This window comes from Pteropus alecto, unplaced genomic scaffold (assembly GCF_000325575.1).
Source record: "Pteropus alecto unplaced genomic scaffold, ASM32557v1 scaffold86, whole genome shotgun sequence".
In the NCBI taxonomy this organism is placed as follows: domain Eukaryota; kingdom Metazoa; phylum Chordata; class Mammalia; order Chiroptera; family Pteropodidae; genus Pteropus; species Pteropus alecto.
Genome location: NW_006442109.1, coordinates 26,447,222 through 26,470,268, shown reverse-complemented (window position 1 = coordinate 26,470,268; position 23,047 = coordinate 26,447,222). Strand labels below are relative to the sequence as shown.

Here is a 23,047-nt window from a genome sequence, read left to right as displayed (position 1 = left end):
AAGAAGTCCAGTTCTTTTATTTTTTCTTATAGGGCCTATTTTCTGTATACTTAATAATTTTCATATTTCTCTACTAGACCAAATTTATGTTATTAACATCAGACTTTAATTGTGACTTCATAATCTAGAACTCTCATAAAAACTATAGCTGAATCTACAAGATCAGGTCCTGTGTTGTATATTTTATAACTTTGTTCAGTCATCTTTGGGTCTTTAAGGACTATGGTCAGGGATAGCACTGATCAATGTAATTTAGGATTACCTAAAAATTCTATTTTGAGCTAATATTGTCCCACTTTGTCAGAAATATAAAAATGATTTAAATGTTAGTTTCTTTTCCTTACCTGCAAGTTAATGAATGTGAGCAGTAAAATGGTTATGAAAAATCCTGAACCAGAAAAATCAATGTACTTATCTGAGTATCTTTTCAAAGGCTTCCTTTTATCACTCAAGCCCAGTAGTTTCTATTCTAAGACAAACTAGTCTTCAGGACTGCCTTAAGCTAAGGTGACAGAAATGATTGTCTTTATGTTGATTTCTGGGAATCTAGTTTTGTTCTTGGTCACTCTTCTGCTCGCCCTGAATAGATTCATTTGTCTGATAAGCAAAGTCTCCCTTCCCAGCACATTTGGTTTTAGATCGTAGATTCAGGGGGATGTTTGGGACATATGACGCTACAGCTGGAAGTTTAAGCTGCAAGGTAAGGGGCTGCCACATAGACACTTCTGGAGTTGGTTAGGTTCTGGAACACACTGCAGTCCATTTCCACAATGAGCCGCTGGGGCCCCACCTTTGTTGGCGTCAAGTGGAATTGGGTACAAAGGCTGTTTCCAGGCCGCACAGGACCGACTCTGAAATAAAGGAAAAGGAAGGTGCTAGTTCTGTCACAAGTTCATTGCTTTGCTGGTCCCAGTGCCTCTGATCATTCTCAACTTGAAGAGGTGGACCATGATGAAATAAACATCTAAGTACCTTGCTGTTGAAACAGGTTTTTAGGTGATAGAAGACAGGAACCTCCCTATGGTGAGCAATTGCATGGGTGAGAAGAGAAATCCTATTCTAAGGGCTTCCAAGTTGCATCTGTTTCTTTTATCACCTGTGGGTTTAATCTGGTCCCACTCTTGGTAACAGTATTGGGGTATGTTTGGAAAAGCTGTAGTTCTAGAACCCTCAGATTGCTAAATGCAGTGGGTATGGCAGGCATATTGAGATGTCAGTATGTCAGCAGGTGGTGTTTGGAGCCTATCTGCAGCCTTGTGGCCTGCCTGTTGACCTTCTTATAGTGACTGAGGAAATGATGCAGACTTCCTTAGAGGAGCTTTGCCCTATAATTGATCTGGGAGACCACAAAAGTCTGGTTAAATGTTGGCAGTCCCTCCTTTCATCTTATTGGCAAGAATGACTCCTTGAATTTCATGAGGCTGAGGCAGTGGGTCAATAACTAGACAACCTGTAGGGGAGGGATGGTAGTATTAGTCATTGTGAAGTCTAAACTGTACACTGTGTGTTCAGTGAAGGATGCAGTGGACATAATGAGAGGGGAGGTAATGAAAGAAGATAACTTTCAATATCTAAAACCAACAAGGGACTAATAATCTAGACTATACAGGGAACTCCTACAAATCAACAAGGAAAAAAAGCAGGAACACCAAAAGAAAAGTGGGCAAAGAACTTTACAGAGGATGAAATGGAAAAGGCTAATAAACATATGAAGAGTTACAAATTAAAGCAATGAGATATTACCTTATTTCTATTACAATGGGAAAAAAAAGCTGAGTATTGCCAAAAGTGGAGGAATAGTAAGAATATAGAAACTCATGCACTGCTGGAGGGAATGCAGACTCCTGCAGCCATTCTACAAACCAGGTCATAGCCTATGACAGCAATTCCATTCCTGGCCATATATCCCTCCCTTCCTCACCAAAGTTTCAAACAAATATGTAAGGGGACATATATGGGGCTGTTCAGTGCAACAGTATTTGTGGTGTCCGAGAACTGGAGGCACTCTGAGCTCATCACTTTGAAACAAAGTGATAGGAAGTAGGGGATGTGCACAGTGGAGTATTATGTAGCAGAAACAATGGACTTGATATATGTGGATGAATCTTAACATCTGAGTGAAAAGAAAAAGAATTAGACATAACATTATGTAAATTAAAAATACAGGCTTGTGAAGCAACGGTACACTTTCACATACTAACAAAAGGATATGAAGGGTGGTAGGAATGGGAATAGGAATAAAAGAATATTCAAATAAAATTCAATATTGTGGTGAGCATTAGTAGAATGCAGCTTTCGAGAGGCAGCCTGCCCTCCCTGTGATATTCTCTAGTACCTAGCCCTAACGCCCTCACCTGCATTCACCAGCAATACCCAGGCTCTTCCTACATGATCAGGGCAGCAACCAGGGTCAGGTGGGTTCCCAAAGAGCACACAACCTTCCTCACTCTCGTTCTCCGGCTACACATGGTGGCCTCAGGATGAGAGAGGCCCTAACCCCCTACTTCAGGGCGCATTTGCTCTGTCTCTATGGACACAGCAAAAGGACAATCATTAATTTTAGGTTCTTGCCTTTCTGACCAGTTGAGATGTCAGTGGGATGAGAAGCTTGTGGTTTCTTACCTGTAGCTCCTCTCTCTGTGAATGAGTCCCCTTCCGAGGATATAGATGACACAGTCCGTCATGGGAACATCTAGGGAGTTAAGGATGCTGATCTTAGCTGTAAGAGGTTGATATTGCTCTACTGTCTCCGGCATCTGTGGGAAGAGGCAAAATCTGGAGCAGAAGCAAAGAGCACAGAGCCGCAGTCACTCCTTCCCCTCCTGGGTAGCCTCCCCATACCCTCCTCAATTACTTTAACTCTGCCGTCCTGACCCACATGCCACAGCTCTCTTCTTTACCCCTCTACCTGGTCTTCTGTGTTTATTCTCACCCCCGATCCATCACTGACGATCTCCAATGGAGCCTCTCTTCCACTTAGAGACCTTGGAGTATTTCTCATTGTCTTTGGAATTCAGCTTCAGTTGGCATTCAGAGCCCTTCATGGTCTGGCTCCACCCTCATCTGTTCTTACCGTGACTAAACAACATCCAAGCCACAATCCCATCCCTAGCACACCCCTCAGGCTCCCTTACTTTGGGTCTCTTTGTTCAGTTTTCTGCCTGCACTGGCCTTCCCCCACCTCTGCACTGAAAGCTTACCCATTTTTCAAGGCCCAGTATAAATGCCACCTCCTCTATGAATTCTTCCTCAACCCACCAGATGAAATTAATCCCCTTTACTTCACCTATCCCATATAACTCTGTACCTCTATTAAAGAATTTACACAGAAGACCAAATATATGTCTCCCTTATCCACAACCTCCTAGAGGGCTGGGACCAAATCACGGTCATTTTGGCAAGGGTAGACATGTGGTAAGAGGACTGGGCCAAGAGCCACAAGTCTCCAAAATGTCCCATTTTCATGATCTTGGGTTTGTTGCTCTCTAGGACTGTTTCCTCATCTGAAGAATGGGAACAGTTCCACCTCACAGGGTTTTTGTATTAAAAGAAATAAAAGAGGTAAAAATATATTTGCCTGTGCATAAAGTGCTAAATAAACATAGGCTATTATTATCCCTACAAGTATGGAGGCAGCAACTGGGAAGGGCCCGATTTTAGAAACCCTTACTTAACCAACTAAAGAAGTTGGAAGATTTAAACCTGAATAGCACATGTAAGAAACCATCTCCTTCAAGAAAAAGAGCTCTCAACTTAGGATTTTCTGGCAATTCTGCAGCACAGTCACCTGCTCTGAAGTGTGAGGGGCTCCGAGTTTTTCAGAAACGGAGACCTGAGTAGTAGCAAACAAGAGCAGTTCTGGGAAGGACTGGTGCCTACCTCAATGTCAAGGTGTGGTCTACAAATGGCGATGTCTTCCTGAGCAAAGCAGCTAAGGCTAGACTCCGAGTGTGTTGCCATGGCCGTGAGTCTGAGGAAGCTGTTCTCGGGTGGGCTTTTCTCAAAATTGGAGGAGGACAGGCTGCAGGTGATAACTGAAACGTGACAGGTGGAGTCAGTGCAAAGGACTGAGTGTGTATGTGCCCCGGAAACAAGCAATAGTTGCATATACAGTGCAAAGGAGTCAGGATCTCACCGAAGCTAGGAAGATGCCTCATCCCTCACTGCAATTTCAAATTTGAACTCACTCAAAAACCTACCCCTCACCACCATCACCACCTCCCTTAACATTCTTGGCAGACCATCTCAGTGGTGTTGGGGAACGGTCCTTGTGAACTAGAACATGTTAAGCTCTCTTGGCTTCAATTTCCTTGTCTAATAATAATGCCTGGTGGGATGGCTTGTGTTAAATGAGACACTGCAAATGAAGTGTTTATCTCAGACTCTCCCACACAGTCATTGCTGAACATATGCTGAGTTAGTTCCTTCCCATTCTCTGCTTCTTCTCTTTTTCCTTTTGCAGAGAAAATAAAACCACCTTTCAGTCTTCAAGAATCCTCTCAATCTCATGCTCCCATTCCAAACCTACAGACGTAGACATCTACTCCTGCTGTCCCATCCGAAGGATGAGGTGGCCTCCCTGCCTGAGTCAAGTCCTCTGCTTTTTAAATATGTGCCGCATCATGACCCCACCACTGCCTAGCTGTGTAACTGTTGGAAAATTATTTAACCTCTCTGCATCTTGGTCTCCTCATCTATAAAGTGGGGATAATAATGACTCCTGCTTAATAAGGTTGTTGCAAGGATAAATGAGACAATGCTCATAGAACACTCAATACCATGTTTGCCACAAATAAGTGCTCAGTCAATGTTAGCTATATTCTATTGCCTCTCATTTCCCCAAGGGTTGTACCATCAATTATAACCCATCTCTCCTGAGGTTTCAGTCTTTTCTTCTTTGCTGATTACTTTCCTCAGCAAGTAAGCAGATTTTGCTCTCTTTCATCATAAAAGAAAACAGCCTTCCTCTATCCAGTGTCTCTGGCTGACCACCACCCAGCCTCTCTCCTTTTTCCATTCATTCTTCTAGGAAAGACTGCATACCTCGTCTCACCTCCTCAACTCTCAATCCATTTAACTCCCAGGAAGCTGGCGTTCGCCATTGCTTCTTGGTAAAACCACTCTGTCCATGGACACTTTTCAGCCTTGACATCTCGTAGCCTCTCTGCTCACCTTGCTGGTGCCCACTTCCTCTCTTTGACTTCTCAGTTTCTCTTACTCTCTGCTTGTTCTCTACTGCCCCCTATATGCTGGTGTTACCTGGGTTCCCTCCTTGCCTCATTTTCTCACAGGCCTCCCACCTCTGTGAGCTCATCTGTGCCATGACTCTAGGCCACCCACTCTGTGCTGGGATTCTCACATCTGGTCTCCAGCCCAGGTCTTTATCTTGAATACCAGGTTTAGGTTTCCAGCTACCTACTGGCCATCTCTGCTTGGATGTCTCATGGGCTTTCAAACCCAACATGCCATAGACAGAACCCATCATCTTTTACCCCAAACCTTCTCTTCCCCATTTTCCCTATTCTAGAGGCTCACTCAGACTGCAAGTAACATCCCCCTACACACATATACACATAGACATATTCACAAGTACGATCTAAAACCTCCTTAATATGTCTTCATTAGAAGTGCTGCTAGTCTAGCTTATCCTTCATTTCTTGACTCGATTATCACAAAACCTGCCAACTTCTAAACCAGTTGTTTTCAGCATTGGATGTACATTAGAATCACAAAAGGGGAACTTTATAAAACAATCCCAATCTCAGGCCATACCCCAAATTAGTTATATCAGATTTTGGCGGTGAGGCCCAGGAATTGGTATTTTTAAAGTCCCCAGGTGATTCATTGTGCAGCCAAGGTTGAGATCCATTACTCTAATATGACCCCTTCAATTCCATTCTGCCCAAAGTTCTGTTTTAAAGATGAATTTCTGATCATATCGACTCTCTGGTTAAAAACTTTCACCAGCTCCCCATTTTCCAGAGAACAAAACTCAAACTGCTTAGCATGATATACAACCTTCTGCATGATCTGGCCCATCCGGCTCTCACATCACTGTCTCCCTCCCTTCCTCTTTAGGGAACACGGTGGAGAGACTGGGGACAGATGGGGGTTAGTTAGGAGGCTGTTGCAATAATGTAGATGAGCTCTATTCCACTGATTCTCTCTTGCCTGCACACTGGAATCACCCAAGGAATTAAAAATTTTTTGATGTTTGGCTCCAACCATGTAATTTCTGATTTAATTCATCTGAGGTGCAGGCTTGCATCAAACTTCTCTAGATGATTTTAATTGCAGCAAAGTTTGAGATCAACTGCTCTTGTCTAGAAAATTTCAACCCTAGAATAACATAAGGAGCTTAAAAAAAAACAAACAAACCGGTGTCTGGACCCTATCCCAGGCCAATTAAATAAGAATCTTGGGGAGGAGGAACCTATGCACTTGTTCCTTCTGCCTGGAATGCCCCTGAATCACTTTTCTGTCAGTTGTTATCCTGCTCATCCTTTTAAACCCAGTGCAGTCTGATCTACTTGGGGGACAGCCTGCTCCAACCTGGATACAATGCTCCCCTGCCCTTGTACTCTGTTTACCTTATTAAACATTTCTTACACTGCTGCTATGATCCATTTACTTATCTTACTGCAATGAGAATTGTGAAATGTTTTTCTTTTTTCTGTGTGAAGCGCAATAAATATACGAGATAGGCATAGAGAGAGACAGAGAGAGAAAGAGAAAGAGAGCGAGAGAGAGAGAGACTGAGAGAGAGATGGGGACGGGGGAAAGAGAGACACTGAGAGAATACCAGGAACTAGAAGCCATCTATTCAGACCCGCATGGGGAGCCCTATGCCTGCCGTCTGCCCAGGGTGGGAGCTGGGTGTGTGGGCATCTGGCAAGGCCATAGAGAGTTACCCTGTTTGGCACCGAGTCTAAGCTGCTGCTTGTTCCTCCAGAGCTCAGCAGCAAGGACTCCGTTGTAGTACAACGCCTGTACACCAATTATCAGCTGCACTTCCTTTTCTTGGTCACAGGAGTTAAATAAGGTTATGGAGAACTGAGCATCCCCTCTCAGGGGTAGGAAACTGGGTGCTTCCAAGAATAGGTACAGAGGATCAGTAGTCTCAAGACTGAGAGGATGGATGCCATTGTCTTCCTTATGTTCCAGTCTCTCTTTCTGGACTCTCTCCAGCACCTCTTTTTCTTGAAGAGATCCTAAAGAATGGGAGGAATAAAACAGGCCTCTTATCCAGCAGGTAGACCCTTTTAATAAAAGCCCAGGATTAAGATTCATTTATTCACTGCTGCTCAAATGCCAAAGTCACAAGAGCTTTGCAAACCTCTAAGGCCATATTTAGCGAGAAACAACAACACGAAGGTCTGTGTTAGGCAGATCCACCACAGATACAGCGTGTCCCTTCCAAGTCACTCAAGGACCAAGTTCTTTTACAAGTGCTATGAATTTGTTCCTTGAACAGTTGGGAGAGCAAGCTTTTGGAGAAGTCACACTGTCTCTGAAGACAGTTTGGCAGGGACTTGAATCTTCCTTAGTAAAGGAGTTTGGAATTATTCCAAGGGCAACGGGGACCATGGAGTTTTCTGGAGCAGGGGAGTAACGTAATTATATTTGTGTCTTAGAAAGTTTATTATGGAAACTGAAAGTCGGAAAGGGAATAATGATGGAGAGACTGGAAGCAGGAGTTTCTAGTTAGGAGGCTGTTGGAATACTGCAGACAAGAGATGACAAGGCCTCAGGGTTACCTATAGGCAATGGGGAAGGAGAGGTGGATAAAGATGTGAGAGTAATGTGGGGTGATGACGGTGGCGGGGGTAGGGGCGTGGGCGGTGTGGTGAATCAAGGAGAGTGCAAGACTTCTCATTTGGATAAATACGTGGACGGTGTTGCCATTAACTAAAGTGGAGGGAGGAACAGGTTAGTGGGTGTTCAACAAAAGGGAAAAAGGGAGAACATCTTCTGGCGACTGAATGGTTACCTATAGGCAATGGGGAAGGAGAGGTGGATGAAGATGTGAGAGTAATGTGGGGTGATGACAAGGGGTGGGGGCGTGGGCGGCGTGGTGAATCAAGGAGAGTGCAAGCCTTCTCATTTGGATAAATAGGTGGACGGTGTTGCCATTAACTAAGGTGGAGGGAGAAACAGGTTAGTGGGTGTTCAACAAAAGGGGAAAAGGGAGAACATCTTCTGGCGACTGAGCTTAATATTTTTTCCCCATTCTTTAATTCCAACCCCCCCTCCCCGCCCCCCGCCACCACTTCCACCCCTGAACTATGGATGTTGCCATTTCCCCTTAAGAACTGGATCTCTGAGGGCGGGGCATTTCCTCCTACATGCTCCCAGCGTGCACCCTGGGCCTGGCTGACTGGGGTATGGTCCATGGCTCCACCTGGGGCACAAACCCAGGACCTTCTGTGTGTAAAGCAGACATGCTAACCACTACACTATGGAGCCACCCCGAGCTTAATATTAAGTGTGTTATTTTATAACAGTAGTTCTCAATTGGGGCAATTTTTCCCCTCAGGGGACATTTGGAAATGTCTGGATACATTTTTGGTTGTCACAGCTAGTAGCGGTGTGTGTGGGGGGGTGCTGCCATCTAGTGGATAGAGGCCAGGAATGCTGCTAAATATGCACAATCCCCACAAGTTACCTGACCCAAAATGTCAATTGTGTCAAAGGGAGTGGAGAAACCCTGTTTTCTGTGATGGGGAAAGGACTACAACCTTCTGTGGCCTGCATCTATCTGGCTGACCCCTTGCCCTCTTTTGCTGTTTCAGGGGCTAGGAAGCCTGCGGCCATTCCCCGGCCTAATACCTTCAGGATACTTGTAGTTTTGAGTGATGTCCTCACAGCGATCCGTGCCCACACCTTTGGTGCTGATGTTGTTGCCAACATACTTAGTGTTGGAGTTGGTCAGCTCCAGTGTCCCATCCTCACAGCACTTCCAGACTACACATGAGGCATTCACTGAGGCAAAAACGTCTGATACTGCAGGGGTCAGCCCCAGTGTCCCCTCCTTGACCGCTCTGACAGGGACCAGATCACAGGCCCTCAGGACTGAGGGAGAGAAAAATCAGTGAGTAAAAAGAACCACACCAGACATCTGCTTGGGTCAGAGTTGCATAAGCTCCGTCCCCATCTTAGACCTTATTTTCACTCTCCCAGGATCAAGGTCAGAGGTGGGCACCAGGCAGGTTTTCTGAGAGGGCATTGCAGAGGTGAAACTCACAACTGTTTAGTGATAATACTTTTTGGTCAGGTGTTACCTAAGGAGAACATAGTACACAGAAGTTCCTAAGCCAGCTTCGCTACAGATATGTTAGGAATAGGTCATCTTTATCGAGCACTTATCATGTGCCAGGCTCTGTGATTGTTCTGTTCTTGGGAAAGGAAGAGCCATCCTTTTATGGCTCCTGAAGATTTCTTCTCTGAGCTTGAGCCTATCTTGATACCCTCTTCATCCATATCCAGAACCTCAGAAGTCCCACTCTATAAGATCCTGACCTAGCGTATCTATCAGCTGTCTTAAGACCCTCTGCCTTTCATTGAGACTCAGCTCTCTTGCCTGTTGTTCTGAGGTGGGGCTAGTCTCCCCACAGCCCTGGGCTAAGATGGCTAACACCTTTGTCCCCTTGAGTCTGCTGGCATCAGGTCAGAATTCTGCCAGCCACTATTATTCTTTTTGCTTTTCCTCTTTTAGGGGATGCAGACCCCCTTTGGACTATCTGCTGCTCCTGTTTCCTCTCTGAGAGGCTCCTTCAGCCCATGCAGTTCTGTGGAACTCTGGGTGGTCCTGGGCCCACCCTACGCTTTACCTCCACCTCCATTAGGAGAACTTGGGTGCAGAATCTGCCATCCGCCATAACCCTGGGGCAAAGCAGGCCGGGTCATCCAGCACTCAGTGGAAGTCTGGAAGATCCTGAAGGTAGCAAAGGGAACAGTTTGAGTGGGGGAAAAAAGGAGTCCTGAAGAGATTCTAGAAATGGCAGAGTCGTTGCCATGGGTTTGGGAGGATGCTGTGTAAAACTGGTGGCGACACTCCCAGGAAGGGGTATGCATACCACGACCGACCATGAGCGTCCTGCCTCCAAGAGTCTTGTACACCCCCTCTCAGTGCCTGGGCCACTTAGGGTGTGGGGGTTCCCATGGGATTATTCCACACACATTGGAGCCCTTCCAGTCTGAAACCTCATCCCCTTTGGGCTTCTCACCATATTCTGCCTCTCTGGCCTTCTCTGTTCTGAAGCCCCTTCTCACTGTAGTATTCATTGACGAGCAGGCCCCCACCAGTGCCCTGGGCTGAGGTGAACGTGGTGACTACACGAGCAGGGATTCCCAGGCACCGCAGCACTGCATGGAAGGGGCAGAGTAAGAGGGTGCCAGAGAGGCCTAGGTTTGGGGCGGAGGCAGGATGGCTAGCATTTTCAATGCATCCTCTGAGCAAGCACTGTCTTAAATGCCACGTAACACCATGGAAAGAGGAGAGGCATGGGCACCGAAAGTTAGAATCTGACACCAGACACAGGACCTATAAAGGCTCAGAAATGAGATATAAACAAGTTACACAGCAGGCAGAGCATACAGCAGAGAGAGGCAGGCAGAAGACACAACAGAGCACTGGGGCAGGAGAAGGGAAAGTCTCTGGGAGAAAGTGAGTTTGGGAACAGAGGTCGCTAGATTGGCCCCTTTGCTGAGGAGGAAAAGAAGCAGAAGCTGGTCAGAAGATGCTGCTCAGGACAAGTAACTGGTTTCTGGGCCAGATGGTGCATCTGAACCAGTTGTGAGTGCGATGAAGGTGAGGAAATGCTGCTGAGTGTAGGAAGTGTCTACTGTTAGGGATGTCCCTCCCACATGGGGGACCACAGGGCAACCTGAGAGGCGGGGCACACACTCTATACAGTAGCTAACGTGACATGTGGGTGCAGCAGGCAAGCCTGCTCTGTACCTGTGCAAGCAACAGCGGCCAACACCCAGGCCTGACCATCATACACAGGTCGCCCATGGCCTGTGAACCACTGACGCAAGATGGGCACGCTGCCCCGGCGCTTGTTCAAAGACCCTTCCTGGGCAGCCTGGGTCTGCGGGGTAGGCAGGACATTCTTCTTCTTGAAAGCATGCAGCTGTTTGGGCAAAGGTGTGGATGTTATGCGAGTCCAAGGACAGGATAGTTTCTGGGGTGGGAGAGGGGTGGAGTGCGGATGGGGGCGGGGGGTGAGGAGGGCTCATTACAGATCTCCAGACACAGTGAACAGACCATCTGCATCAGAATCACCTAAAACTTGTTAACCCTGCACGTTCCTGGGCTCCACCCTAGCTCACTGGGCTAATCTTTATGGATGGGGTCCAGGTCCACAAGCCAGGGGATTGTGGACCATACTGGCAAAGAAAGCTCAAGCCACAAGAGGTGCATGAGTGGCCTCTCACTGAGAGCTGGGTTCCCTGCTCCTTCACTTGCCTGGCCCCAGGTCCTTTGAGGGTGTTTGTACCCAGGGCCTTGAGGCCCACTTATGCTAAGAGCCCTCCTCCTCATAGGCTGGCCCTTTCTCTACCACTTCTTCAGAGGGTAGTTCAGTGGCACAAGAGGAAATGAAAACACGTTACTTCTGTGAAAGAACTCTTAGGGACAATGGAAAAGCACCAAGCTACCTTTATGGTCTGCATATTTATGGCAATAATTGAGAAATAAAAACAAGTTCCTCTGACCATCTTAGCAGCAAACCCTGAGTAAGATGGACCCCAGTCCCTCCCTCCCAGGGAATATTCTCCAGTCTGGGCTAGAGGGAAGAGGCAGGGGACCGGGGAGTGCTCTGAGGAAACCCAGGCTGATTTTAGTCCTTGCTGCTTGTGTCCTGAAGAATGATACTTCTCTTTGCTTTTCTCTCTCTTGTGGATGCCCTTCTCCAGGAACTATCCCCCATCCCCTGGGAGGAAGGGACCATTTGTGTCTTGAAGATATCCAGAGCCATAGAGCAGGGGCAGCTCCGTCAGAGAGGTCCAACTTCCCCTCCTCTCACTCACCAAGGCGCCCAAAATGCAGGCCACATGCACTGGGTTGCCCCACTCCTTCACCTGCTTGTCCATCCTCAGCAAGGCCAGGCTGATGTCCATGACATCCCCCTCAAACTGTAAGGACGACACAGGTTCATGATGAAGGGCCTCCATCCCACAAGTCAGCCCCCATCGCTTCATCATTCTCCCAGACTCAGGCTTTATTCCTTCCTCCCTTGCTTTGTTGTCCCCTTGTGGTATGTGCACGTGAGGCCTCGAGGCCCTCTCTTCCTGGTCCCTGTACCTGGCAGTCCAGTCATCCGCCTGTTCTGTTCTCTGACTCTCTGGATAGGGTGTGAGCTCTTGAAGACCAGGGCTGTGTGGTTTCTTTTCATTTCTATCTTTTTTCATTTAGTGCACTCCTACTGCCCCTGCCAGCACTGACCTGCATGTGGATACCGAGGCAGCGCCTACTCTCAAGGAGCCTGCAGTTAGGAGTGGAGAGGGACGGGTAGCCACTTACACTACAAGTCTTAGCAATGTGGCCAGACTCTAGGAAAGAAGCTTATCCAGAGCAGGGAGCACAGTGGAGAAATTCACTCTGCCTTTGGGGTTGAGGAAGGCTTTCAGAGGATCTTTAAAGATGGGTAGGAGCTTCCCAGGGGATAAATAAGGGAAACTTTTCCAAGCAAAGAGAACAGTCAGCCTGCATGTCCGGGGGCTGGCCAGGAGCTGGAGCATGGGCGGATCTTGGGGAAAGGAAAGCAGTGGCTTGGCTGTGAAGGGACTTGTGTGTCATGCCAGGCGATTTGGTTTTTATCCTGTAGATAGTAGGGATTTAACAGAGTTTTAATTTATGTGGTCTTTAGGAAGATAACTCAAAGCTGTTGAGGTTGGTTTGATGTGGCTCTGAGGAAAGAGAGGCACCACACAGCTGAAATTGCCTAAAGACATGGCCTCATGACCAGGGGATTTTGGACCTGCCAGCTCTGTCTGGCCTGAACACTGAAGGTTTTGGAGCAATCATCATCCCCTCACCTTCCCCTGGAGGCCCCCGTACCTGGCCAAAGTCCCAGGGCTCTGCCTGGATGCAGTCGGCAGTGCCCAGGTAGATGAAGCCGTTCTGGTTCAACAAGTACTCCCTGCGTTGAGCCTCATTCGCCAGGAATACAGCATCCTCTGGTGAGAAGCAGGCAGGGAATAGGCCTGTGAGTGCCAGGCCTGCTCTCTACTTACAGGCCTCTGCCCTCCTTGCATAGGTCGGGTTTAGCTGCGGGTCTCCCCTTCAGCTCTGGGGACCTGATAAAGACTGAAGAACTCCTGCTTTTCACCATTCCCACTGGGACCTGGCCTCTACTCTGGTGGAATGTGGGGAAAAGGGTCAGAGTTTCTGGGTCAGCCAAAGTGGCCTTCATGGTCAGTCAGGCAGACAGGAACAAGTCAACCTTTAAAAAGCTTACTGGTGTCCAGAGGACATGGCAGCCAGAGTGCTTATCAGCTCAAGAGAATTTTGCAATAGCCCAGGGAGCTTCTCAGTGGGCCCGTTATGTCTCTCCCACATTTAATTAAAAAAAAAAAATTAGTGTTTCAGAAAAAAACAATACAACGTAAGTTGACAGGGGTGAGCAGAAGAGAAGAGGAGCATTTTGCAAGATGGGGTCGGAGGGAGCAGTGAGGCTGGTGAAGTGGAAGCCAGAGCATTGGCTTTCCGTCCTAGGGGTGTCCAAGTGGGTCTAGGACTCTCAAGGTCTCTCTCTGGTGTCCTCATCCAAGGGTTGGGCTGGGGAGACGGATGGGGGCTTTAACGAGGCCATCACTCACTTTAGGAAGCTGGGAGTATCTGAGGGGGTGGATCTGCTCTGCTTGCCAATTGCCTTTCCCTGCCCCTGGTGCTGGGGATGGAGTTGGGGGGTGGTTAGATTTGTTCCTGGAGACTAAAAGGAGAAAAGAATTTCCAAACCATCCTCTATAGGCATACAGCTGGAATGAGGGTGCTCAAATACACAGGATAGGATATGAGAAATCAGGAACCCCTGAAATGCCTGGGGCCTAAAATCACAGAACTAGATGCCCAAGGTGCCCTCGACTACTGCCCCTCCATCCTCAGTACTCTCTATGAAGTCAGCTAGATATCACTTCCTCGGGAATCACTTCAAACAAACGTGTTTGGCTCTGCAAGGCTCTGGGAAGTACAGTGCCAGAACACAGGTGACACCACCCTCCACTTCTCTGCTTAGGTGCTGCCTTCCTTATATAAAGTTTCCTGCTTATGAATAAAAATCTGACTTTCATTATAGGGTGCAAAATTTCCTTTGTCGTTTAGGAAAGTCTCATCTCCAAGTATGCTAAGATGAAACCGAGTCACAGATAATCTCTGACAATCTCTTAATCACCTCCCAGATGAGCAGGGCATACAACTCACTCCTGCTCAGGTAGACACCTCCATACACACTTATATAGAGACCATCCCTAGGCGGTCCCTACAAGCCAAGCATAGAAGCAGGAATCCTGGCATGGAGTGAAGACTGTGGGTTCCCTTTGAACTGAGCCCTGTTCTAGAACTGTCTTTGCTTGGGTGACCAGAGCCTTGTTCTGGATGTGGGCTTAGAGTCAGCAAGGCAGGTACACGAAAGCCTCAGCTCTGAAGGGAAAGGGCTTGAGGGTCTTTCTGTCTGTATATGAAGAGCCATGGGGCCTCTTCCAGCTGAGGGAACCCTGAGTCCACACTCACCCACAAAGAGAGGGGCATCCGAATGGATATTAATTCCCATCTATTGTTCCACCTGCTCACTCCCTTGGAGCAGGAAAGAAAGCCTTGACCTGAAGACAGGAAGTCCTATCGAAGGGAGGGAGGACTGGAGAACCCCACCCTGAGCAAGAGAACTAGAGAGAGAAAGCTCACTGGGATTAGGGTACCACACGAGGGAGTCAGGAACTGGACCAGAGGTAGGGACTGCAGGAACTGAAGAGGATCTCTTCTACTTCCCCATGTTTCTTCTCCTTTTCCAGCCTGGCCTTGAAATGAGGCCCCCTTTAGGCTGGCAGTGAAACTTTCGAAATGAAAAGGCTATGCACTTATTACCTGAAGTAGCAAGGATAGGAAAGCTGGGAGAACATGTTTTTTATTCCTCCAAACAACCCCTCAGGAAACCCAAAGAATGAAGGTGGGTAGTGGCAGATTTAAAAAAGAAAGACAGACTCAGGCTTCAGAATGGAAAGGAAGAGAGGCCCTGTTGGCTCCTGTTTGGGCCACTGATAACCTTTCCTACATGAAATAGTCCTAATAGATTGGGCTGAGCTTTGCCAGAGGTGGTCACTAGTTGGGCCCCAGGAAATCACTTGACCCCAGGAAAGCCCACCCATTGGCTACTGAGGTGGAGGAGGCTGGCCATTTAATGTGTGGCTCCAGTCAGCTATTTAGATAGATACTGTTCTATTTAGGGGTATCCATTCATTTGAGAGGCCATTCATTCAGAGAGCAGACATCGCAATAATGAGTGCTGGTGCTGCCCTTAGAGGAAACTGTCCACTGGTGCGTGGGGCAGGTGCTCCCTGTCAGAGCTACACCCAGATCCTGTGCCCTGAGTACCCTGCGCAACCTAGACTGATCCAGGTCCAAACTCACCTCGAACCCAGGGATTAAAGAGCAGTGTGAACTGGCCCAGGAGGCACGGCTTCCTGTTTGAGACCTGCAGCAGGAGCGAGTATTGGCCAATGATAGCGTCTGCGGGCGTGGTCATGGAGATGGTCCAACACAGGTCGTCTCTCTCCTCCACCACAGCACTCCACCACTTCCGGTCCCCCAGGCTGGAAATCGGGAATATGGCTTGGATCCCGTTGGCTTTGGAGGACTGCTCTCCTGCAGTCACACACAGATGAATTGGTCAGTCGGACCTCTTGGTCACAACTCAGAGTAATAAAGTCAAGTATCGCAAATTTGAAGCAGGTAAAAATCGGTTTTGGAAGAGAGTAAAAGAGGCCCGTCCATTAATGGGAGGCAGTAAGAGGTGATGGGAGTGCACAGGTTCTCAGTGCCCATGGACCTGTATCTAAGAAAGGTTCATGGTCTGTAAAATGGGTATAATAATAATACCTGCTTCATAGGACCGATGTGAGGTCTTAATGAGATATTGCATGTAAAGCCCTTGGCCCAATATCTGACATATAGTACAGATTCATAAATAGTAGCAATTAAATGTGATATTCAGCCTGGATTAGATCCCATTCAGGCTTTTCTACAAAACTGATTTTACATTTGTAACCAAAAGAAGCTTGTCAGTGGTAATGCCGCTGAGCAACAATCTGAATCGTGATAAATAATGCTTATTGTGCACATTATCTCCTCCTCATAGCAGCCCTGCTGGGTGAACAAAACTTCCTAAGGCCCAGGTGCTTTGTGGGCCCTTTTCCCCTTAGTTCCTTGAGAGGATACTGGAGAAAGAGCTGCGCTCCTCCTCCCACCCCCAGTCATGAGCCAAGGGGGCCTAGTCCTGCCCCACTTACCAGTTTGTGTAATGAGGGCCACCTTCCTTAGGGCAGGCAGAAATGCATGGACTGGAGCCTGAAAGTGCAGCCTGATGGTGAAGGGCTGCCCCCTCCGCACAATGAGGCGCCGGGAGCTGATGTCCTTGGTGTGGTGCTCTTCATTGTTTCTTGCTGCCTGGAAGTCGCAACTCTTGATCCCCAGGGCTGTGAGGAAAATAGAAACCACGGAGGTGAGGTATGTGTGACACCGTGAGTAAAAGCAGAGATCCTGGAGTCAGAGAGACCAGGGCTCAAAAATCCTTGGCTTGACTTACTTACTAGATGTGCCACCTCAGGCAAGTAACTCTGAGCTTCAATTTTCTCTTCCTTAGAATAATCATGCCTCCTTGCAGAGTTGTGGAGATTAAATGAAATAATGTATATACAGTTGTCCCCTCTTTATCCATAGAGAATACATGCCAAGTTCCCCAGTGGATGCCTAAAACCATGGATAGTACCAAACTCTACATATATTACATTTTTTCCTATACATACATTCCTATGATAAAATTTAACTTATAAATTTGGCACTGTAAGAGATTAACAACAATAACTATTAATAAAATAGAACAATTATAACAATATACTTTAATGAAAGTTATGTGAATGGTTTGAGGGCCATTATTAATTAAAATAAGGGTTACCTGAGTGCAAGCTCTGCGATACCTCAAAAGTCGATCTGATAACAGAGATGGCTACTAAGTGACTAAAGGGTGTGTAGCATATACACCATGAATATACCGGGCAAGAGGATGCATTCACATCCCAGGAAGGATGGAGCACAAGGTGCAAGAATTCATCATGCTCTTCAGAAGAGCACACAACTTAAAACTTATGAATGTTTACCTCCAAAATTTTCCATTTAATATTTTTGAACCACAGTGACCACAAGTAACTGAAACCGTGGCAAACAAAAATGTGGATAAGGAGGGACTACTGTAATATACTTAGCACAGTGTCAGACACATGGTAAGTCCCACTAAATGAAACTCATTATTATCATTAAAAGCAATGCTTATTCCTATTATTGACCTCCTCTTCTGGTCCCAATCCAAAAGTAATGATTAAAATCCAGAATCTTGGTCACTCCTACTCATTTTTTCTTAGAACACAATCAAATAATTTTAAGAACTGGTTTTGAAATCGCTAATTCCAGTTCTCTCATTTTATAGATGAGAAGAGCGAGGCCAAGAGAGTAGAATCAACTCACCCAAGATCATACTTGGCTGCTTCACCTAAAGGCTCACTAAACGCACAGCACCATGCAGCCCAGAAGGACCCCACAATGAGGGGACTTGAGAGTATTAAGACAGTCTCTCAGGCAATTCTCATTTTACAATGAGAATTTATAATGAGACTTGTAAATGTGCTAACAGAGCCATGCAGAGGTCCCTGAGGTTTCTGCATCCTCTGGGTCTGCCTGTTTTCTTGTTCGATGTCTGTTTTTTCCCCTTTAAGTTGAATTCCCTGACTCTTACCTCCCCTTCTCTGCCATTTAGCCTTGGACCTATGACACCTTCATGCTTTCCCAGGGTCATCTCCCATAAGTATCACCACCCAGTAAGAATAGTCATGTTATGATGGTCCTGGGACAAGAATATAAATCTATGTTAACCACCATTACCGTCTTACCACCATCATCACAACTATGACCACCAATTTACCACCAACAACGTACCTTATTGCCGCTCTATAGCCCCACCACCATCACTTCCACAACTACCAGTACCTATTACCACTCCTCCCTATAGTCACACCACCATCACCACCACCACAATCTTACTTCCTTTAATGAAAACATGTAATGATGGAGGGACTACTGATAGTCCAGCAAGCCCCATGGACAGCTGACTTGGCTTACCCTGTCCCATGATTGCAGGCTGCTCTTATCCACTTGGCCACAGGAAATATCTGTTTTGAATGGTTGCTCTGGGCTCCTTTTCTGAATCTGTCTTCCAGACAGAAAATGATGGAGGTACTTTTGTTGGCTTAAGAATTTGCAAATAGTGGAGTTTCCTTCTGCTTCTCCTATAAGCTCCCCGACAAGCTTCTTCTCTCCTACTCCCTCCCCACTGGTATCTCTTGAACCAGCTCCTGGGAGTGCCCCATTTTCATTTTATCTCTTGTGCCAGGAGGCCCATGCAGGGGTATGCCTGGCAGGCTAAAGTTGAGGGGCAGAGTAGGGAAAATCTTCCCACTGGAGAACTCCAGGAGAAACCTCTAAGCTTGTTGCTTCAGTGGCCTCAAGAGACCCTTGGAGATGTGCCTGGATGACACTGGAAGACTCTGGAAGAGATGTCCAACCCCAAATCTCAGGCCCTAAACATATCATGGGCTGCAAGTTGCTAGATGTTCATGGGCTGTTTTGATACTATAAAGAAGGAACATGTCTGGGATTTATCTGTGTGAAAGAGATGAAGTAGAATGTGTTGGTGAAAAATAATGTCCTAAAAGCTGAAGTCAGAGCCCCAGCTTTTCCAAGCCTTCCAGGTTTGGGACACTCTGTCAGAGAAAATTTGGAACTATGTTGAGACTCAGAGACTATGTCTTTTCTATTTCTACTTGTCTAGTCACTGAAGAGATAGGACACAAGAGAAGATCTCCTATTTGGCCATCTTTAGCCTTCTAAAGCCCAGCTTTTGCTTGGGCTTCTGAGACTGTGTCACTAGAAGCACTCTCAGGGTAGCTGTACTGGCCTGCATATATGTGGGATAACTATAGAAGGATATAAAATAAATGACAACATTGACTGCATGTGAGGAGAGGAGCTGGAGAAGGTGATTTTTCTGGTGTTTACTCTGTTATACTTTTAAAACTTTGAACAATTGAAGAATCTTATAATGTAAAAAAATTGAAGCTACTGCCTTCTTACTCCCCCCCCCCCCACAAAAATTCTTCATGAGGAATGAAGAGGCAAATTTTTTATTATTTGAAGATGATATGATCTTTACCTGGAAGACATAAACTACTAAAAAATGATTATAAAAGGTAAGATAATTTAGTAAGCTGATTTTAAGTTTCATGCATTCCCAATCAAAATGCCAACAAGTTTTTTCTCTGACACTCAGAAAGGTGATTCTAAGGTTCAAAAAGAAATTTCTAAAAGGGGAGTGTAGTATAATCAGGCTTCTTAGGTATTAAAACATAATATGATATTACTGTAATTGAAAAAATACATAGACCAAAATGTATGCATTAAGCATGTGTAAACTGTGGATTTTGAATCATAGAGAAAATAAGGATTCACTAGTAAACAGCTTTGGGATAACTAGCTTGCCAAAACAAAAGTTGGTTTTCTACCTTGCACCATAACACCAAAATAAATTTCATATGAATCAAAACTCTAAATGTAAAAAGTTAAATATTAAAAGAACTAGAAGGAAAGATAAGAGACATATTTTTAAGTTAGCCTGGAGAAGGCCTTTTAAAATATTAGGCAAACCTCAAAGCCATAAAGAAAAGATTAATAAATTTGATTCCTTAAAAATTTTTAAATGGAAAAACTCATAAACAAATTTAAAGGATATACAACAAACTGTGGGAAAATGTTTGAAACTGATATCACAAAGCGTTAATTTCCTTAATGTAAAAGGTACCTACAAATCAATAAGGAAACAAAAAATCAATAGAAATGAAGGAAGGATCTGATGGATAGTTCACAGAAAAGAAAGTTCAAATGTCTCTTACATACATGAAGAGATGGCCAGCTTCATTTAATAAAATGCAAAATAAAACCACCCTGGGATATCATTTTTTTTAAACCTATCGGACTGGTAAAGATAAAATAGTTTGACAACTTTCTGAGTTAGTGATGATGTGGGAAAATAGTTACTCTCTTATAATGCTGGTAAGAGTGTAAATTAAGGCAGCTTTACGGAGGGAAATTAAGTAATATCTACCAAAACTTTAAATGTTTATACTTATGAACCAGCCATTCCAATTCTAGATATTCTATTATGCAAATAAACTAACATGTATAAAAATAATTATATACAAGTATATCCATTGCACTGATAGTTATAGTAGCAAAATATTGGAAACAACCTAAATGTCCCTAAATAAGTCACCGGATAGATAAATTATGGGACATGCATTCAAAAGAATACTATGCAAGTGTGAAAAAGAATGAAGTAGCTTGATATAAACTGATACAAAACAGCCTCCAAGCTATATTGTTAAATGGAATAAGCATGTTAACTGTAAAGAATAAGCTACCTTTGTATAAAGTGGGGTGCACGGAGGAGAACATATATGAATTTACTTGTGTTTACATAGAATTTTTTGGAAAGTTATGACTTCTGGATAAAGAAATTCAGTGCTTGAGAGTAAGGCTTTTTCCCCTCTGTTTATACTTTTGTATCTTTGTAACACAAGCATATATTATGTGTTAATATATATTTTTAAAAAATTTGGAATAGAAGAAAAAGGCTGACTGGTTTCACCACTGTGAGCTCCCCATGGGTAGGCATTGGGGAGATCATGGGCTGGCTCCCCTTTTGGAGATTTGTTCTACTTCTGATACTAGCAAAGAGAATATCCTCTTTTCAGATATTTTTCTGATGGAGCTTCACAAATACCCATGATCTAGCAGTATTTCAGTTGGGGCACTTTAGGGGGAGCCTATGATGAGAGAGATACTGCTGTATTTTGATTGAGCTGGGGAAGGCAAATGGGAAATGTGAAAAGGATGGAGAGGAGTGACCAAAAAGATCTATCCTGCTTCCTACTGAACCCGTACCTTCCAATTCTCCAGCTTCTGACAGAAAAGCAAACTTCCAGCTGTGTATACCAAAGAACGATTCATTTATTCATTCATGCCACAATTATTTATTGAGCACTATTGTGCATCAAGAACTGGGTTAGGCATTGGTAATATGATAATAAATTAGATAGATGTGTCCCTGCCACTGAGGAGTTTGGGAAATAGACAGTACTAAGTGCTTACGCTGTCAATTATTTATTTGCTATAAAGGAGAGGTTTCAGGTTCTAGGACCTAGGTGTGGAAGTCGGGAAAGCCTTTCCTGAGAAAGGATATTTAAACCAGGATAAATAGGAGTTAGCTAGGTTAATGGGGCAAGGGTAGGGTGGGGTGGGAGGAAAGAGAACAGCATGTGCAAAGGCCCTAAGGCAAGGAACAACTGAAGGAAAGCCACTGAACTGGAGCATATATTATGAGAGGGAGAGGTAAGGCAAGGGCTAAATCTTGCAGAGTTAAAGATTTTGAATTTTATCCTCAGAACACTGGGAAGCTATTGAATAGTATTTTAATCAGATTTACATTTTAAAATACCACACTGACTGAAATAAGGAAAATCATTTAGAGGGGGCAAAAGTGAAGAGGACTAGTAAGAGACTATCATAATGGTTCAAGCAAGAGATGATGGTGGCTCAGTCAGGGGAGTGTTGGTAAAGATGGAGGTGGACAGATTTGACAGAAATGTAGGAGATTAAATTGGCAAACCGTGCTAATGAACAGGATATGAAGAGAAAAGAGAAAAAGATACAGAACGTGTCTCCCAGGTTCAAATAAATTAATCATGCTGGTATATGCTTTACAAAGCACTTTCATACACATTTTCTCTGAACCTCATATAATCTGAACCTCAATCTGGTAAATCAAATGAGGGATCATTATTCCAATTTAATTGGTGAGAAAACAGGTTCAGGGAGTGAACATTTTTATTTTAATAAATGAATAATGAATAAGTCAATTAACATAATTCCTTGTTCCAGAAAAAATTTAAGATTACTAACAATGAAATACGATGTTTTGGAAGAACATATATTAAAATGATACAAAAGATGAAAGATGAATAGAAATGGAGATAAAATAGAACCAACGATGAGGCCAAAAATGCACATCATGATCTGTCTATATATATGCTATCCACACACTGCAAATGTATCTCTAATCTTCCCGGGAGTTGAGGCTTTCCCAGCATCTCACAGTTTATGGTAAGGACTGGACTCAAACTAGGGTCTTCCAGCTCAAATCCCACACATTCGATTTAGATTAGCCTATAATCTAAACCACCACTAAGAAGGGCTCTCTATTCAATCTTTTAAAATTTCTCAAGGATTTCTGTTTCTAGATATAGCAGACTATATCTAGCTTGAAAAGTGGAGACACTTTTGAGAATAACTAGAAAAGCTGAATGAAATATTTTAAATATCTGACAGTGTCAAGGCAGCAAGGATTTGAAGAATGGAGAACTTGAAGAGAAGAGAAGCTCAGAGAGGTGAGCCTGACAAAGTGTCACTTTTTCCTTTTGGGCATTTGCTGATTCATATGTGGCAGATGACAGCCTGAGAATCTGAGCTGATCTTCTGGGAGTCTCACAGGGTTGGAGGTTCCAGGGCCACCAAGGATGAAGGAACTCCTTAAACACCTTCGGTTTTCAGTTGTGACCCTTGAAGGGCTATACCCCAAGAGTAAAGGTAAATAGAAAATAGGCCAACACTTACAAAGAACTGAAACCTAATTTTGTTTGTTTTTAATTTAAGTACTTAATCAATGGA

General features: G+C 44.9%; 1 protein-coding gene across 1 annotated transcript; it reads right to left on the bottom strand.

Moving 5' to 3' along the window:
- Nucleotides 1–59: 59 nt before the first annotated feature.
- Nucleotides 60–18,398, bottom strand: EPB42 (erythrocyte membrane protein band 4.2). Its single transcript, XM_025038755.1, has 13 exons — nt 18,311–18,398; nt 16,507–16,692; nt 15,629–15,862; nt 13,064–13,182; nt 12,034–12,138; nt 10,961–11,135; nt 10,227–10,365; nt 9,831–9,934; nt 8,830–9,072; nt 6,912–7,211; nt 3,880–4,034; nt 2,623–2,756; nt 60–851 (listed from the first exon to the last, which is right to left on the bottom strand). The coding sequence occupies exons 1-13, from the start codon at nt 18,396–18,398 to the stop codon at nt 689–691; spliced, it is 2,145 nt and encodes a 714-aa protein (XP_024894523.1). The 3' UTR covers nt 60–688.
- Between the last annotated feature and the right edge of the window lie 4,649 nt (nt 18,399–23,047).